This window comes from Falco biarmicus, chromosome 5, assembly GCF_023638135.1.
Source record: "Falco biarmicus isolate bFalBia1 chromosome 5, bFalBia1.pri, whole genome shotgun sequence".
Lineage (NCBI taxonomy): Eukaryota > Metazoa > Chordata > Aves > Falconiformes > Falconidae > Falco > Falco biarmicus.
In genome coordinates this window covers 89963314-89983434 of record NC_079292.1, presented here as the reverse complement: position 1 = coordinate 89983434, position 20121 = coordinate 89963314, and the positions used below count along the sequence as shown (strand labels likewise).

Here is a 20121-nt window from a genome sequence, read left to right as displayed (position 1 = left end):
CAGTGTGCTGTGTCCTTATTGGAGGTTCATCTACATGCTACACAACTTGGGGCTCCCATCATCCTTTTCATATATAACTCAAATAAATGTTAGTTTAATCAATATGTTATGGGGTCTGAGTCTCTTCCTTACTGTCATCATAACAAATGCTTGCATTAGTGCATTACAGCTGGGTACCAAACCAGTTGAGTTCGGTTAGTATCTAGCAGTAGTCTTTTCACCTCAGCTTTTGTACAAATATATTCAGAAAACTGAAGGAATAAACCAGCTCTTAGTATATGACCCTGCTCCTTAATACGCTTTTCTCTCTGGTGAAGCAGGCTTGTCTTTTGATTTTTATCACTCTCTTTTGCAAAGATATCATGGTCCAGGTAATTACTAAAAGGTTAAATACCTCCTATCAGAGGCAGCATTTCACTTGATCTATCACTGAAATGCTTAATGCAAAACAGAACTACAGAACTGCAAGATACAAAGTGCTGTGATTTCAGGAAGAAGCTGGAAGAGTAACAGATTTGTTGCATAGTCAGGGATCTCTTTCTCTTTGCTCAGATGGTAGCCTTGCTGCCTAACTACCAGTACTGTGCTATGACACTGAAGTCAGAATTCCAGCTGGGAGAATGATTGGTCTCATTGCCAGGATCTTTATACTCCGACCTGTCTGAATCACAGGAAACTCAAACAGTCACACTCCTCTTGGCCAGACAAGCTCTATGTCTGTAACAGAAGTAAAAAAATCAAACGTCCATAAATGCCGTTGGAGGGGAAACACAAAGAAGAAAAATACGTGTAAACATGCACAAAGAGTCCAGGAAGGAAAAAACCCAAAGATTTCTCTTCAGCTTGTGTTTCCTGGCACCTTGGTTAATTACTCATGCTTAATTAGGTTAAGAAACATGCAGAAAGTTGGACAGAATTTGAGGGAGGGAGGAGCCCTGGCAAGATCTTCCTTGTCTAGTGGAGTTGCTCCACATCTTGACTTAAATCCCTCTCCATGAAATGCATTTGATGATGTCTTCTTAGGGAGATTTCTCCTTTACAATCAACTAATTGCATCCTGGCACGTGCCATCCAACCCCTTCCTTAATCTGGTAGCACAAAACAGCTGGGAGAAAAAACCCAAGCTTGCCAAGTGCACACTGTATTTAGGTGTTATTAGGTCTCAGAAATAGGAAGGTCAGCTCACCAGCTGATAGTTAATAACATAAAACGTTTTCCTATTAAGCTTTCTCCATTTGGTGGGAAACTGCAGATCATTGCAGTTAATGTCTTCTTCTGTGGCAGAAAGAAAATTCATGTTTGCTACAGATCTGCCACTTACAAATATCTGTGCACTTCAGCCTGTTCCTAATGTACACTTATTCATTGATTTGGCAGACATAGTTATATTTCATGAACTTAATCACTAGGTCCCCAAGTTGTTCTTCAGCGACACATTAAATGCCCAGATTCTCTTTGTTGTCTGTCTTCCAGCCACGGCTTGCTTGACTCATTAAGACGACTGTCTCCAAAGTCTGCCTTGATGGCAGACTGAATTCAGACAGTGCACTCTGGAAAAATTTTGAATGGTAGAAGTCTTCCGGAATTGCATTTACTCTTTTGGCACAGAAAAACGGGTCATCAGTCACTGATATAAACTGGAACTTATAGGAATTGAAAGAATTTTAACAGATGAATATGCAGTCAGCACACAATCTTCCCTGGCTTTCAAAAAGAGATCTTACGATCATCCTAGATTTGGAAAGGTTTGTCTGTGTTTTAGGACTCTCGACCACTCCACACCTATAGGAGAATGCTATTTATTTACTTCAGTGAAACATGCCCAGATCTGGTAACAACTTTGTGATACCCCAGAGAATATACTACTGGACCGTTGCAGAGCACAATACCTTTGTACTTGGAGAGTACACACGCATCTGTATTTTGAGCAATGATTATGACTGATTTGTACCCACTATTCATTTCCTGAAGCGTATCTAAAGAACGCTTTTATCTACCGCCCACCTATGAAGCGTTGTGGAGAGTCTGATTTCTCCCACCACCACCTCTTGATGGTCTTCAGTTACCTTGAAGCTGGGGAGCCAAGCAAAGTATTTAGAGCTGTCTTGAAACAGCTCAATTACCTAAGAACAACCCTGCTCAATTAAACAAAAGTCGACCTATTGCCATGTCTTCTACTGGAATGGCCAAGAGCAAATGACAAATACCAATATGGAATGAGGGCAAGTACTTATCATACAGCTCACATATTCTTTCAGCCCAAGTAATTTGCTCATTCAAAGATAGCCAACTCCTCACCTAGAATGACTCCATTTAACCTCATCTTTAATAATCTTTTAGGAAAATTCAGCAAACCTTTTCAGTAGCCCTTCAAATTGATTTCTCCTGTGTTAACTTTTCCAGCCTCCCTTGGGCCCAATATACATTTTCAGCACCCACTGCACCATTTGGAAAGTTTCATAGCTTCTACTTACTACACATTTGTACCTAACTGGCTTGTTTGGAATCCGAATTGTTGGCTTCATTTGATATCCTTTTAGGTTTTGTACTGAAAGAGACTATAAGCTGTTTCTACCCTCTTCATAACAACTATGGGTTTCAAACTAAGAATCACAATGAGCTCTTCTCTACAATGAATTGTCCTGACTCACTTAGTTGTGTCTCGTATAGAAAACCTTGCCCCTCTGTTGAATTTCTTTTAGCACAATTACGGGATTTTTGAGCTACAAGGACAAATATACTCAGTATTCAGCAGGCAAATCAACCATGTATTTATGCAATAGCCCTGTTTTATTCTCTGTTCTTCTCCAGATAATGACTAATTTTGATATTCTTTATTGGTCACTACTGAGCATTGAGCTGAAATTTTCATTGAACTATCAATCAATCATCCCTCAAAGCTCTTGATACCAAACAGTAACCAGCTCAGACCCATTGCTTTATATTTAAAGTCAGAAATGTTTTCCCACACGTATATCACTTACTATCATTTACACCAAACACTTACTTATCACAATATTTAACCTGCTGTTTTACTTCTTGGTTTTGCAGCCTCCTAAAGTCCAGCAAACTTGATCACATCGCTGCTCACTCTCTTTTCTAGGTTGTTCATGAGTGTGCTGAACAGCAAATGTCCCAGAAATTGGTTGGCTTGCTTTATTTTTTTCCCATTCTGAAGATTGTTTTATCCTCCATTCTTTCAACCAAAGTTTAATGAGGCTTAGTCGAAAAATTTAGTTCATTTTTTTCTCTACATTTTTTGATTTAGAGCTATGTATTTTAGAGCTATATTTCTCTAAATTTTCTTCTAAAATTTTTGATTTAGAGCTATGTCTTTTGATTTAGTGCTTGGATCTTCTTAAATTCTGTACTTCTACCAATACCTTCCTGAAAACATCAAACACTGAATTCCACATTCTGCAAATCTGCAAGCATTTTGTTAGCACCGATTTGTTCTTTACACCACTCTCATCTGTCAATGATATAAACAGCTACACTGGGATGGTTTCAGTATGGCTTACATTTTCTACTCTTTCTCCCCATAAATTTGCAGTGTTTGTTTTTCAGAGGGATCCATCTGATTTTGCTGTTGCTGTTGTTTTTAGTATGCTAGTACTTCAGCAGTGCCCAGAGGTCTCCAATGTGCCCTCTGAGCAACAAGTAACTATCTCCAAGCAAGTTCTCCTCTTAATTCCCTTTCCTGGGACCTTTTAATCTTCATTCTTTCTGCTGAAGTCAAAATATTTCAGGTTTCTGTTTGGACATGGTGCATGAAATTCCTGTAAGAGATGTTCACTTACAGACCATTTTTTCTTTTAGTATTATATCCTTTTTCCCTACACCATGTGCTTTAGGTAGGTCAGCAGCAGCTTCTGCTGTGGCCCGTGAACAAGAGTTATGCCTTATCAATAAACCTTTATTTTTATCAGGTATTTTGCCGTAGATAGTTATATAGCATTTCTGGATGGCTTCTTGTTTGAGGCTAAAACACTACACTTCGTAGCATTTAATGACTTTATTTGCTGTATTCTAAATGGCTCGATCTATTGCGATTCTTCCAAAAAGGCTGAGAGATCCAGTCTAACTTGTTGGAGGGCTAGCTGGCAAGTGCATGATTTGCACAGTTCACTTTGCAATATGGATGAGTCCAGGGATGGATAACGCAAATGAAATTCAGATGTAGTCATCAGTGCTTTTTCTAAGTACCCATAATAATTTCAGCTTAATGTCCCCCACATCAGTATCAGAAATTTAAATTGCTGCTAGTTTCCAATAACCATCAGCTGTTACATCAGCCACACTGTCAAATAGATACAACTTTTGTAAGATGCAGTCCTTTTACAAATACACACTAAAATGCAACTGGCAAAAGTGATCAAAAATGATGAGATAGTTAATGGCCCCTTCCACACAGGCAAAATGCTCTAAAATTCAGTAATAATAAAAAAAACTCTAATAAAACTGGTATTCTGGCAACCAAATTTCATTTTGGAAAAGCTACCATACAAATAAAGCCAACTCCAATTTTGCCTGCTGATGGTTTCAGTCACAACCCCAACACTCTGACTGTATGTTTTGCTTCCACTTGTTGACAGCTCTTTGCTGTTCTCAATTCTGTTCACAAACAACAAGTTCCAACCTTGCAAGCTACTACCATTATTTTTGTGTAAGAAAAGACTTATTATCTTATGAAAGCTTACTATAATGTTTTCACAATAGCATGTTTATCCAAGTACTGAAGTAATGATATGAGGTTTTAGTCAATTCTTACTTAAGCAAAGTTAAGTTTATTTAATCAGGAACAATCCTGGATGGCTATAGGTTTCAAAGTGCAGTATGTTGTCTGTATCACAGATTTTTTGTTCATTAAAATTGTATGAAGGGGATTTTTTTCTTAAAAATGTAAATAGTAAAAATTACCTTGCAAATACAGAAATAAAGCAGATGATAAAATTAGTGAGTAAGCAAAAGGAAAGAGCTATAATGGCTATGCAACGTTGCAGTGTTTTATACCATTAGTTGTACTCACTTTTCCCTCATCTCTTGGGCTGTCACTTAAATGTACAACTGGCCCAGGGTGAGTCTTTGTGGATCTGCAAGATAAAAATAAATTCAAATCTGTAAATATCTTCTGTATGAAGACCTAGATGCTTACCTTAATTTCTAGGTGTGTTAACACATACCTTCAGTGCTTTAAAAGTCATCCTAAAAAGCCCAGCAGGGGAAGATAACTATCTGAAAGTTATCAATATATTTAATGTTCTTCTCTACTTCCTTTTTGCTGTTACAGGCAAAGATTCTCCTTTGTTGATGAATTCTTTCTTTTGTTGTTTTCTAAAAAATTCTCACTATTCCTTCTTCTATTACAGTGATTCTCACCTCACTCCTCATTTCTAAGGCTTTTTTGCCTTTTCTATTCTCCACTCTCTTTGTGCCTGCCCTCCTTGCTTGCTCGATTTCAAGGCTAATGTGGCAAGGACTTGCAAAGTCTTCACTGGAGTCATTTGAAATACTGGTTAACAAGACTCATTAAGTTCCAATCTCATTAATGACAGGTCTTCAGTAATCTCACCTGCACTGCTCCATCAGGTAGCTTCTTGGCATCCCTGCAGTGGGGTTTCAGAAGCCGAGCACCTGGCCTTTGTCCATTCTGTAAAGCCCTACGACATCTTCAGACCAACCAATATAGTCACACCCACAATGGCTCCTCAGCCGTAAGACCCAACCCATGTGCCTTCGTAAGCCTCTATGGAGATGGCTTACTGTTCTAGCTGTCCCCTCTTTTTTTGTAACATACCAGCAACATGGTATGCAACTTGGTACAGGGACTGCTGCTTAAGTCATTGACATCCAGCACCTGACAGCAAATGCAAACCATAGGAAACTGAATGGAAAGATGAAGATTTTTCAACTGTCATCTCTTCTGACCAGACCTTTAGGCCCTGGCAGTCATATAGAACAAGAAAACAAGGAGAAGTCCACAAAGCTTCAGGCTATTTGAATGTCTGCACAAAACAAGACCATTCTTCCATGTAGGTTTTGGGGTCAGAGCACATGTGCCCCTTGGAGTCCAGCTTCAGCTATAGACTTCGATGGCTGGTCTTGGTTTACTAAAGGTCACCAGGAAAAAAAAGTATGTCAGAGATTGGCAGGGCCCATAAATCTAAGAATTCATCTGGAAGCCATACCTAAAACTACCTAAGCTCCAAGTTTTAAAACAATCTGCAAGAGAATTAGAGAAACAAAGCAAAACAAGGCTCTCCAACCATACTGCTCACAGGATTTTCCTAAATCAACAGCATTCCTCTTTCTTTGGCTCAAATACTGCACTATAGCAAAACCAGCCTCTGCTCTACCAGGTCAGACTACAACCCAAGACTGAGCGTGGTATGCAAAAATTCCCAGGCAACCGAAACATTGAAATACTGTGGAGCAATCCATATCCTCATAGACTCCTGCTTCCTAAAACAATATGCTTGCTCCAATGCTCTTGAAAGCATGCACGCTCTCCTCTGGCCTCTAGTTTTTGCATGTAGAATGTTTTATATATTTTGGCTATTTGGTCATGCATGAAGCTAGGCCAAAGCAGAGTGGGAAAGACCCTGTCTGCTATTTACCTCTGAGCTAAAGCCCATGAAAAATTACTCCAGACATCCTTAGACCTTCCAGACTAAGTTTATTCCAGTCCAAAGAGATAGAAAACTTCAAGTCATCTGAAGGCCAGACCACCTCCCAAGACTACACCTTCACATATATTTTAACATTACTGCTAGCTGCATGCACTAAGCTAGTGGCAGTGCAGCAAACCCCTTCCCCAGGGAATCTCTTCCATGGGATGATCCCCTGCCCACATCTTCAGCTTTGGCAGATTATGTTTCCACAGATACCTGCAGCATGTTACTTTTCTACAGGAGGTCTTGGTGAGCAAGGCTTCTGCAAGAGCATTTCGCAAAACACCCCATCACAGAAGCGAGATCAGCAGGAAAGCAGTGGCCAGCCAGTTTCTACAGCAACGTTCTATACAGGCTGCCTTTAATGGTGCCAGCAAGTGCCCATTTGGCTTGAGTCATGGCACACAGTAATTTTGTGCAGAGAGGCAGTTAGCGGGAGATCTGACTGTCATTCCTACCCAAGCCAGCTCCCCAGAAGGGACCCCTCTGGCTGAGCTTCTGAGTAACCTGTTCTGGAATAAAAAAAAATAAATAAAAAAAAATTCCCACAACACCAGAGCTTGGAGCAGGAAGGGTAGGTAGGCAGCGATGGGGTGAGATGAGGATATCTGCAAGTAGTGCTCAGACCCACATGTTTATCACATCTGTCCTCAGGGAACGAATATGCCATCTCAGAACATTCTAGGCTGCTTTGAACTTTGTTTCTGATATAGGTTCACCTATCTGAACTGGTCAGAATATGGTGATGGAAAGAACTAGCTCTGTTTGGGGTACGTGCTGCCTATGCCATGACCGGCAAAGGAGGAAGGATAAGAGGAAAAACGGTGAAGAGAAAAGGCAGCGTAAGAAATTTTGCTTTTTAGGCAGATAAGAACCACTGACGACAGAATCAGGAGCAGAGCCAAGCGAACGTCAGGCATGACTAAGCTGGCAACAGACAAAATGGTGTAAGGAGCACACGCAGGCTGACGTGGCACACTGCTTTGGTGCTTCCCAGCCCACTGAACCAGCCAGTATGCAGGCTGGGTTGCTTGGCCATACTGGTACTGGACCAGCAATACTGGCAAAACTAGGGCAAATGGAGCGAGAAAGGGAAAGAGCATACTGTCTAAGCTAAAATTTGATCCCTCTGGGCTGTTCTTTGTGCCTACTGATTTTAACAGTCAAGAACAATTTTGATAAATCTGTGCAACCACTGTTTTCTTTTTAAGATACATGTGTCATTGCTTACCAAAGAAATGTATCCATTTGTCTTTGGATAGAAGCGAAGTCTTAACACGAGCTGTAGTCACTCTGCATTACATCTTACTTTAGGCTAATTATACTTTCATTGTCACACAAACTAGTTGTTCCTCTGTAAATGATATAAAACTGTCTTTTATTATAAGTCTTACTTCTATCTTACATTTTTGCAGGGGTGTAGCATCAAATTTCCATGCTAAGACCTCAACTAAAATGGGTAACCTTCACTAATACGATAAATTTTCGAATCTCCACCATTTCTCTCTTGAATCTATTGTAAATGATAGCTGGAGGATCCTGAGATTTATTACACTGTAATAAAATTTCTTTTTGCTTTTCAGGATATTAGGCACTGTTAGTTTCTTCTAGGAGTATTCTCTTTTTCTTATTAGGTTCCTAGCTATTTCTTTAGTTTTGTTGAGTAAAAGCTTCATATACATTATCAGCAAAGTTGATATCAAACACAGCAGTCTGTGCACTAAATGCATGAGATATTACTTTTCCTCTTTCTCTTTCCTCTGTATTTGATATAAGTATTCTCTCAATGTTTATATTATAATACTCCTCAGGACTTTAATAGTTTACTTGTTTTGTACGATATCTGACTTGGCCAGGCTTCTTCCATTTCCTTCCAGTTTTATTATTTCAGTCTGTCAGGTATGACACCACCAAAAGACTTAACAAACCATTGTTCTGCTTTCACGTGTACACCCACCAGCCCCTGGTTCCATTCCTGTTAGCTCTTTGGTGTCGGACATTGGATGTAGGTGCCAAGGTTCTGCATACAGCCAGCTCCACCTAGCTCCAACAGCCCCACCACAGGGCACAGCTGAGCCCCTCAGCCAAGACGGTGGTGACACAGGGAAAATAAACTTAAGGAAGGGCAAAAAATGCTGCACAAGCAGTGAGGAAAAAAGTGAGGAACAGCCCTGCGAGCAGCAAGGTCAGCGAAGGAAGAGGGAAGGAGGTGTTCCAAGCACCACAGCAGGAATTTCCCCGCAGCCTGTGGAGAGGATCCCTTCAGACAGATATTTCCCCTGCAGCCCATGGGAGATGCCACACTGGAGCAGGTGGGTTTTTCCTGAAGGAATCACAGCCTGTGGAGAGCCCACACTGGAGCAGGGTTATCCTGAAGAACTGACCCGTGCTGGAGCAGGGGAAAAGTGTGAGGAGGAAGGAGCAGCAGAGAGGAGCTGTAATGGACTGACCACAACCCCCATTCCCCATCCTCCTGCGCTGCTCAGTAGCAGGATGGAAGTAGAGGAGTTGGGAATGAAGGAGCGAAGTTGAGCCTAGGAAAAACAGGGTTTGGAGGAAAGGTGTTTTAGTTTTTGTCTTTGTTTCTTACCAGTCTACTCTATTTTAACTGGCAATAAATTACATTTTCTCCAAGTCAAGTCTGGTTTGCCTGTTGACAGTAACTGGTAAGTGATCTCCCTGTCTTTATCAGGATCCATGAACTTTTCCATCTTATTTTCTTTCCCTGTCCTGTTGAGGAGGCGGAGTGAGAGAGCAGCTGGGTGGGGATCTCGCTACTAGCCAGGGTTCACCCACCACAAAGACCCTGATTGTTTAACAGCTGCCAGGAAACAGAGTCTATTAAGTCTGGCAATCATAACCCTAACTCTGTCAGGAAATGAGAAAGGATCTTTTTAAAATAGTTGTACATCCGAAAACTTGTTTCGGGTGTGCCACTGCAGATAATATCACACTCAGAGTTTATGAGGTGATGACAACAGATATTCCTGAAGATTTTGGAACTGTAAAACCTACTCCCTGGCAGTCCTCCTGCACTGCCTTTCTGGGGCTCCAAAAAACATGTTGGGTTTTCATACATATCAAGTAAAGTTGTTCCCTCCTTGGGCTAAATAACAAGGAATGTTCAGAAGGTGGAGCACAAAGCTTTTTGTTTGGTTTCAGATGGGACATGCATGGTTCCATCTTGGGGGAGACATTCTGGGCAGGATAGACTGACCTGAAATAACACCACTTCAGATGGAGCAGGGAAGAAAACCGTGTGTGAAAGGGTTGTAACTTTCTACAGTCTACTTGGTCTTTTGCTTGTTGCTCTGAACCTGTTCTATGGCTGGATACAGAAGGAGAGACATAGTAAAACCACTCTGCAACACATTTTGCTTGCTTTTCCTGAATGATGTTATCTCTTTCCTAGTGCAGGACTGTGGCTAGGAACCCAAAGGAACTAGTCCTTTGCACCACACTAAAACCAGGAATAGTCTACAGAAGGCAGAACAGTGCCTTACTTCTTGCATCTTCTTGTCTCCTCGAGGAAAGTATGTATAAACAGAATAAAAGCAATGTCTCTTGGAGCCCTACAGAAGCGTTGTTTTTAAAAGGAGTGCCTGGCATTAGGCTCTACAGTCAATTTCTACTAAGGGCAGACATCATGACTGCGCTACAAGTAGGACTGAATGAAGCAATTATTTAGTTAACTGTATTATATCAATAATACTAGTTTACAGAACTCATGAACCTCTCAGAGCTACAGATACAGCAATTACTACTTTCATACAGTAAATTATACTGCATGTGGAAATGTCGACACACAAAAATATTTTGTAACTTTAGTATATATAAAATGTTTTGTTTCCCTTCATTGCTATTACAGCAGAGTTGTCAAGGAGACTGGAAAGTTGTATGCTGTCATTGTGGAACAGCCTACAAAGAAAGAACACCGCTGAATAACATTAAAGCAAAAGCAGAGATCCAGCAGCTCCTAGAAACGACAAAGAGGTGCTGGGAAACCAACCACAGTTGAAGCTATTGTGAATAAAACACACTACTGTTGATGCCAGATACCTGTGTGTAGGCATTTCTTCAAGCTGGCTTTAGAAGACTGGGTGAATACTAGCTATTCCTTGAGAAAGGAGAAAATAAAGATGAATCAGTAGGTGAAAATAAGGCGTAAGTGAAATAGTTGAGCAGAGAATTCTTCATTCCCAAGTACTAGCTGGGGTACAGCTGAGGATGACTGAGAAAATAAAAGCTCTGAAAAGACATGAAAAGGATAAAAGACAAAGCCAAGTCCATACACAGCAGAAAGAAAAATATATGAAGGCCAAATCCAAAAAATATCAGCAATGATTTGCAGTAAAATATTCCTGAAGCAAAAGCTACCTTCAATTGAGCAAGAAAAAAGTACAAGCTAATGATACAAAGGACTGCAATGTTTTGTAGCCTTCACTGACCTTTAAGCCACAAAAACAGACTGCAGAAGAATTGGAAAATGGAACAAAAGGTTCCCATGACAGCTGTACAGAACTAGAAGTTTGTTAAGAATCTAGTGATACTTGAGCTGTTTTGCAGTTCATCAGAAGTTATTCCTGACAGCTGCAGGTATTAATTTGTTTGGTGCATATGCATTTGGGGAGATGAGGGAGCTGATATGCCATTAAGACTTGGCTCTTACTCAGAAGAACAGGACTGAAATGAAGAAACCATTCACTGCAAAACAGGAGTCTTCAAAAGACTTGTAAGGATGGAATCCTACAAGTATTTAGTTATTTTGTTCTAAAATTAGAAAGCTCAAGGTTCAGCAATATTATAATATTAACCCAGGAAAATGTGGGAAATACAGAGATGATATATGCCTCCATCATTCTGGGAAGTTTTATGCAGTCTAAGAAATGGATTGTCTTGCATACTGTTGTAAGAAAAATACCAAGACAATCTTTAAAATAGATAAAAGTAATGCATGACAAAATAGAATCAAATCAAGAGAAATCCATTTTCCATTAAAAAAAAAAAAAGTCTGCACAACTGCAGAAGCATTGTGATGATTTTGGAGAAGAATGAAGATCTGGTGGTAGAAAGTGGTAGGAGTTAGGTGAGGGGGGAAATAAGGGAAAACATCTATATTAGTCGTTGTTACAGAGCTGGAGTTGACTGTATGTGACAGTGCTGAGAAAAGCACATGCATAAGCAGATAATTCTGTTGTGCCAGTAGTCAGACATCTGCCGCAGTTCTGCTTTCCACAAAGGTGCAGCGCACCAGAGATTTTAAGACTTTCTTTTCATTGGTAGAGTCACAGAGAAAAAAATAAAAAGAATGAGTTAGATACATCATTCACATACTGTGGATCAAACCTGGGAACTGAGTAAGTAAGAATCAGTTCAACCTCAATATGCAACTCTGAGTCTTAGACACTATTTCTAAAATGTCTAGAAGGATGCTTTGCAACTTGCACTTTCTTTATACTAGGAATTATTTCCATTTGTATCCATGCACAGAGGCGGCAGCAGTTGCTCCTAGACTGCTACTTCTCTTCCTGTGTGCTGCTTTCCTTCACTGCTGTGGAACTACTGGCTCTGAGACACATCTAGAAAATGAGGATGGGCAAGGAAAGTGCAGACCAAGTTACGGTTCCATAACCAATTTCCAATTTGCCCAATTCTTTGATACTCCAAATTCCATAAATTTTGACGTTTCAGTTATTCATTCATTAGTTAGTAGGGTGTTTAAACAATGGAAAATGCATGTTTGTGAAGGGGGCTTTCAATGCAGATTTCTCATTTCTGGAGTTCAGTGGACTCACATATCAAGATCTTCTTTTCCCAACTCTAGATGACCTTCCAAAATGTATGATCCTGCAGGCTGAGACAATTATTCCCATTGTAGCTGGAGTAAATCGAGACATGCAGGGCTTATTGACTATTTTTCTCTTCTGGACCTGTTTCCAAACATTTTGAAGGAAAAGAGAGAACCTGTTTGCTTATTAGAGAGTAGAAAACCAAACAGTATCAGGAGCCCCAAACATCTCTGGCAAAGGACTAGCTCTGCTACATGATAAGGAAATGACAAATTAGTAAGTTTTGAGTTATTCTTTATTCTTAGCTGAAAAGATGTGTCAGTGTGGTCTGAGATGTGGCATGAGATGATAGAAACAGCTGAGACATGAACTGCTAGAGAAAATGTTTCTAAAACTCCATGTATTCTAATGCTCTTTCTCAGCTCTGGAAAAGGCCAGGTCCACTGAAGCTAAAGGATTTTTTCCTGTAACTTCTACAATCAGTCGTGCCTCAGCACTGAAATTAATCTCAAGTGAAAAAAATTGTGTTTCCTTTGCATTATTGGTCTATTCAGACCTTTATTTCTCATTAATATTAGATACTGTTTAAGCAAGCTGGATGATCTCTCCTGTATGAGAAGACAACAGTCCCTATGATAGAATAGGTATTGCAACCATCTTTTTGACATGTATCTCTACTAGATGCTTCTGAACTGGTCAGAATGAGAAACTCAGCATCACTGCAAAATATAGTGCTCTACAGATCTTTCAGTATATTTTGATACAAAAGTAGCCACCAAAATCACAAATGGTAACAAAAACCCCGCTAAAAAAAACAAACCAAAAGCCAACTTTGTAAGTCAAAGTAGCCATGCAGGAAAAGGTGATAGGATTTCTTGTGTCATATGCAAAGTCTAAAAATGTTACATCCAAACCTGTCTCTCCTTCAACTCTCTAAAATACTAAGTATCTTCACCTCAGTGTTTCACTGCAACAGAATTACTGTTAGAAAAAAAATTCCTGCAGTTATTTCATGGGCCTCATTGACTGACAATGTTTGGGGTTTTTTTTCTGAGGATGGCAGTTATGTTCAAGAAGTGTGATGGAACTCTTTATGAGGTTGAATCCTTGTTACGTCCATGAACAGACTGAAGTGAACTGTTGGAATATGTTTTCTATGTTCCATATGTTTTTCACCGATGCAGTAGCATTTATTATATTATTTACTGAGCAATGTCATCATGACCTTAGAGGGACAAACTCAGCCCATGATGAAAGTCCAGAATGCGACCTGTAGGTGTTTTCCAAAGTGGGAAATGACAACACAGGTATTCTGTTCTGACCTCTTCAGGTTACCTTGGCCATAGTGTTAACAATGTATATAGAGGCTCTCTTCAACAATGTCCTGAAAAACTAGGAGAACTGGAATTTCAGCTGGTGGGGTGGTTTCTGGTTTTTGGGTTTTTTTTGTGGGTTTTTTTGTTTTTGTTTTTGTACTCTCACCAAATTAGCTGTAATCTGCCTTTACAGTGGCTTTGGTACAGTAATATATAGTTCAACATTCCCAACTCAAAGCAATTCAGGTTTTTTAAAAAATTAACCAGTTTGATCTCCTATCAGTTTTCACTGTAAAGCCTAGAAATCTTACTGACAGCTGAGTTAAATCCACATTACAAAAATGCATGGAAATTTCATTACAAGTAGGTACTAGTCAGTGAAAAGAATGAGAAGGGATTTTGAAAGAAAGTCGTTATGTTGGTAGACTTAGTCTGAGATTTTAGAAGCTAGATGGTCTTTGCACAAAGGGGGAAGAACTCCTTCAGGCTTGTTGGTGCAGATGACACACAAATCTGACACACTTAAAATTCTATTTACAAAGCCTCCACCTAAACAGAAGACTTGAATATAACGGCAGAGCAATTGCTTTTACTGGTCTTTCCTGCCCAGTAAGTTTGACACAAATATGCTTGCACAGAAACTAAACCCTTTCTTTCCAAGCTTTACAGAGAGCTGTAGTATCTTCAAACTAACCCCACACTCTGAAATGATATATTCTATCTCAGAATGAAAAACAATGTTATGAGCACTATTAACTCTGCCATATTTGTGGTAAACCTGATTCTGAAGTTTTACATACATACGTGTCCTGATTTCAGCTGGGATAGAGTTGATTTTCTTCTCAGTAGCTGGTAAAGTGCTCTGATTTGGATTTAGTATGAGAATAATGTTGATAACACAGTGATATTTTAGTTGTTGCTAAGTAGCACTTACTCTGAATCAAGGACTTTTCAGTTTCCCATGCTCTGCCAGTGAGCAGGGGCAGAAGAAGCTGGGAGGGACCAGAGCCAGGACAGCTGAGCTGAACTAGCCAAAGGGATATTCCATACCATAGGACATCATGCTCAGTATATAAACTGGGGGGGTTGGCTGGGAGGTGCCAATCGCTGCTCAGGGACTGGCTGGGCATCAGTCAGCTGGTGGTGAGCATCACTTGGTGGTTTTTTTTCCCTTGGGTTTTATTTCTCTCTCTCATTGCCATTATTATTATTATTGTTGTTGTTTTTTTTACTTCATTTCAATTATTAAATGGTTCTTATCTCAACCTTACCTTTTTTCAAGTCTCCTCCCCACTCTGTGGAGGGTGAGGGGTGTGGGTGGAAGTGAGTGAGCAGCTGCATGAAACTTAGGTGCTGGCTGGGATTAAATCATGACAATACTTTTCCCTATTTTCTTTCATCTTTGAAAGTACCTAACAAAAAAAGGCCCTATGAACTTATAAAGCCCTGAACAACCTAGTTTCATAGCTGATCTTACCGCAAACAGGGAGCTGGTCTAGAAAGTTCCAGAGGGACCTTCCAATATGAATTACTGTATGATTCTATAATACTAAAATGTTGAAAATTACGTGAAGATTGTGTGAAAATAATGTGAAGATTAAAAAATATAAGAACATATCCATGGCCCAAAATAAAATTGTTCTTTCAAAAATACATCTCAGTACTGTTCTATAGGAAAGTCTACTATCATAAGCCCATTTCATAAGCCCATTCTCATGAAGTACACTTAAGAGTTATAACATTTCCTTTAAAAGCTAATCTAAGTTATGTTTTTCCTGCAAAAAAGCAATAGTACTGGAACAGACATCACGGTTTGTTACCAGAAAGAGTTCAAATTACTGAGAAAAGTCACCTAGCCTCAACTTCAGCAGTGCTATAGCACCTGTTAAAGGCAGCTGCTGTGGCAAACGTCACCGTTATCCCCACCAGCCTCTTACTCTAATACAGAGAAATTACTCTGGAGACACACAGCAGCCCCTGTCCACTTGTGCAATACAGGCAAGGACACCTTCCTCTATCTCATATCAAGATGTACATGATGAGATTGAACAGAGAAGTTACAGCCTTCTCAGACTAGCACACTGCTCACGGGGATCAAGTCATACTTGTAAAATTGGTAGAACTAGAAGCAGTGATGAATGAATACCTGTGCTCAACTGCCACCGAAACAGTTCAGGGCAAACTAGCTTTTCAGAAGAGGAAACTGTTACGGTAACCATGCAGCATCTCTAAGTACTTGAAGTGGTAAGGCCTATCTGTGTCATGTTGTCATTACCTATCACAACCTATGGAAGAAAAATTTCAGAAAAATCTAGATATGCTCTTGCATAAGCAATACAAAGAAGATGTACAAAGCTAGGAGAGGCTGCTTGTTTGCCAAAAGGTTCTAGAGAGGTTCTAGCTTCTTGAACAGCACCTAGCCTATCCGAACAACTCAGTACTGAAGGTTGTTAGTAAGCAGCCCTTATTTCCCACATATTTTTCATTGAAAAGAGGCATCACCCTATTCTGTTCTCATGAAAAAGGTCTGTTGTAGCCATTAAAGAAAAAGATTTATCCAAAAGTGTTTTGAAAGATTGAGGAAGTGAAACTTTGTGGAAGGCTTCCATTTCATAAAAAACTTTCAGATTTATTTCCATACAGAATAGAAACATCCTAATGCCTGGAGGAAAGAAAATTCCAAATGCACACAAAGTGAAAATATGTTCTCAAAACCTCAAAGGTGTTATCTATTCAATACAGTGTATATATACACACACATTTTAAAATACAGGAATCAAAAACCCCTCTAATATGTGAACATCACCAAAGCAAAGATAGAAAGAGAAAACAAGTAAGATACTTCCCACTTGAAGAATTCATAAAAATGAACACATTCGTTCTGGTTTTCATGAAACCACATTTTCTAGCAGTAATTTTTCAGCCAAGACTACTGAGCAGAGCTGAGCAAAGTCTTACAAAGGCAGATCAAACAAACACTCCGAAACTGAGAAACAGACCAAAGATTTACCAGCAGGCTGAATCCTGATTACCATTTCAATCCTTGTTTTGTTTTTATCTCCTCTGAAGATAAAATTAGATTTTTTAACTGTGCCTATGAAGTTTAGTGAGGGCAGAGGAGAGGAAAGAAAACGAGGCATGTTTTGTCAACCTGGGAGACACAGTGATTAGTGAAAGTCAGTAATAACAGCGAGGGAAAAAAGGGGAAAGGGGAGAATTTTGGAGAAAAGAGGTTGCTATCAAAGTGATCTCTGCTTGGGACACAGAATTTTATCCACTAGTGTAGGCCTGTGGCCCTATTCTTAGATACTGTCCTCATGGTTCACTGAGCTTGGGGAATTTCCTGAGCTTGGGGAATTTCAGTTTACTACCTGAGGTTACAGGTTGCTCATGAACTGAAGCAGATGTCTCAGAAACAGCACAAAATACTGTGAGTTCGCCCACGGCAGTTCCCCTTGCTGGAACTTCACAGAGGAAACAGCAAAGAAAGAATTTTTCCTTTCTAGTGAGGCTTTTAGTTGCAGCAAGCGTAGATTTATCCCAGTCAGATTTTTATGTAAGTCCCCATCCGTTTCATACCCATGTCACAGGCACCTGTGTTAGCTTGTCAGAGAACTGACACTTAACAGACACTCATTACCTTTCCCATCACTTCATCATGTTTTGATAAGCCTGCTTTAATTTTGAAATTAGCCCTGTGTTGAGCAAGAGGCTTGGCCTAGAGACCTCCGGTCCCTTCTCATCTAAATAATTTTACAGTTCCACTAAGAAAAGTTCTCCATAGAGTCTTAGGGCCAATATATCCCATTATTCTCTTCGTGGGGTGTTTGAAGGAGACAGTGATCAAGCTACCCTCATAAAAAGAGCAAAATCTGAATTTATGAGATCAATGATTACCTGCATTTCATGGAACTTCATCGTTAAACAGATTGCCAATAAATTTTCCTTTTATATAAAATATAATTACACGGTCTCTATCATAAATCTGAATTCCTACTTCCTGTAACAAAAGAGTTAATACTGCACATTCATTAAGAGAAAAGGTTTTCAAAAGATTTGTTAATATTTGTAAAACCAAATTATTCTTAAAAATGAATCTTAAGACAGCTATGAAAATGACCACAGACACAAAAGCAAAAAAGTCTGCACTTACAGTTCTATTGCCTTGTTCCACATGATAACATATCCAGAAAGAATAAAGGACTCAATATTTACAATGTGTGTGTTTCCCCTCTCTGTTCCAACATAAAGCCATTTACTCTGGAAAGGTAGATGGCAGTAAGTAATCCTGGAAAAGAAAAACAAAAATGTAAATGAATATCGTAGCAACAATTTTTTTTAACACTTTCGCAGATGAAATAATCATTCTTTCCATTTTATAACTTGAGACAAGACTGCCTAGCTGGCACAGCACTCTGAAGAATTTGCAGGTTTTGGGGGTCATCTCCAGAAAAATCATAAAAGAGCACCTGAAACAAAACAGGGCCATCCTGCCTGCCTGCCTATATTAAGGGCAGGAAAAAAGCTGTATCACTTGAGCACTGAACTAAGTCATGTTATCTCCATGGTTATGTAAATTGCACTATGATAGTATCCAAACTCTCAAGGCAGGCTTTCTTATTTCCTTTCTTAGAATAAGCAATTTTTCCAGTTCAACAAAGAGAAGTTAATGGACGTCAGCAGGATTAATGTTTTGCACAAGAGCAGTGTAACACCATCATTCACACAAGAAAGCCAATAAAGAGAACATTATCTGGGAGAGCAGGGCACTAGATAAGAGCATTACCAAGTGCCGTTAAGTATTATATCATAGACACACTGAATCCTACGCTCATATTATTTTTACAGGGTGATGAACCAGTGCTTATTAACTTGGAAAGATGTCATGCCAGTTCCCCATGATAATACATCAAAGTTTTCAGAGATGATGAGTAAGTGCATTCAAGTTTATTTGATATTATAGTTATTATATAGATATTACATACATTCAAGCAAAACAAAATCTATATGAGATAAAAAGCCCATTTGCTACTAAAATATAATCAAATGCATGCTACCTACAGAGACTGAAAATCTGATCTTACAGTACAGACTCATGAGTTTTGAAAAAAAGCAGGTATTTTGCTTGGCATGCTATATGTTACTATATTTATCATTCAGTTCCACAAGCAGGCTATTTCTAGCTTTTATATATAAACTTTATTTAACAGCTATGCAATAATTTTAATCCTTAACAGCTTCCTTCCCAACAAATGTATAAACAGTATTTAAGAACATACATACTTGTTTTTTCATTCTTATGGTACAGCAATATTTCCAAATTAATTATAAAGGAATGAGAGGGGTGCTGGCTATCTTTCAGTAATTTGGCCCTCTCAGTCATGTAAAGTCCTCTGAGTACAAGATTTGCCACCCTCTGAATTAAAAGAATTGTTCAATATTTATACAGATTTCACATACTTTCTGTAATTGTTCCCTGTAAGGTATTCTCAACAAGAGCTGAGATTCCAACAGATTCTACACCGTATTTGGATTGTTCTGCATTTTTCCAAGTATCTAACCATGTGTCAGAACATTTAATGTTGAATTCATTCAAGTGAGCAACATTTTTTAATTTTTTTTGTCCTTATGTATCCCACAGATGAAACATGCAGACTTCACATCCTCATTTACGGGGAAGACTATTACTGAATCATAAATCTAAAATAAAGCTTATCCTTCACAGAAAATTTGTTCCGTTGAGTCAAGTGAGACTTTAGTGTGATAGAGGCTTTGTTCTTTCCCTCTGTACAAGGCTAAACTTTACCATTAGTTGCTTAATTTTGGCAACAATTCCAGTGCCTTTAGTTGAAAGAGAACCAAGTTTTTAAAGAGAATTGCTTTGAGAATGGCACTTACAGTTTAATATGCGTAAATCAAACTGCCTTCAAGCAGCAACTTTGTACTTATATTGTGGATGCAGTCAGATCGACAAATAACAGACAGAAAAAAATGCAGGTGCATGCCACCTACGTATCCTTGCTGGAGTTAAAGCTGTTAGCTTTACTGTTCTGTTCATAACAGATGCAAAGAACAATTTGCCCTTTTCACTTTCCAGTTTCACAAATGTGAAGCTGGTTTTCACATCTTTCCTGATCCTTCTCCTTGAACATTTCCAACAACTCCATTTCTTTTGCCTTCTCTTCAGATGTACCATTTGCTACACTTCTGGTGAGATTCATATTTAGTCCAAAGTTTTATTTCTTGCATTTCTGTACTAGTGCTACTTTTCTTTCTTGCACTCCAAGGCATATGAATGCTCTGTTAGGTCCCAGCCCACGCAAAAAACCTTCCTGGTCCCTGGTT

General features: G+C 39.2%; 1 protein-coding gene across 4 annotated transcripts in view; it reads right to left on the bottom strand.

The window, feature by feature from the left end:
* STXBP5L (syntaxin binding protein 5L) overlaps positions 1-20121 on the bottom strand; it is a 203097-nt gene that overhangs the window by 90092 nt on the left and 92884 nt on the right. For all 4 annotated transcript variants that reach the window (XM_056339640.1, XM_056339641.1, XM_056339642.1 and 1 more), the window contains exons 5-6: positions 17930-18064; positions 5030-5093 (exon numbers count right to left, since the gene is read on the bottom strand). In XM_056339640.1, the coding sequence (XP_056195615.1) occupies positions 5030-5093; positions 17930-18064 (199 nt within the window). The remainder of the gene's footprint in view (positions 1-5029; positions 5094-17929; positions 18065-20121) is intronic.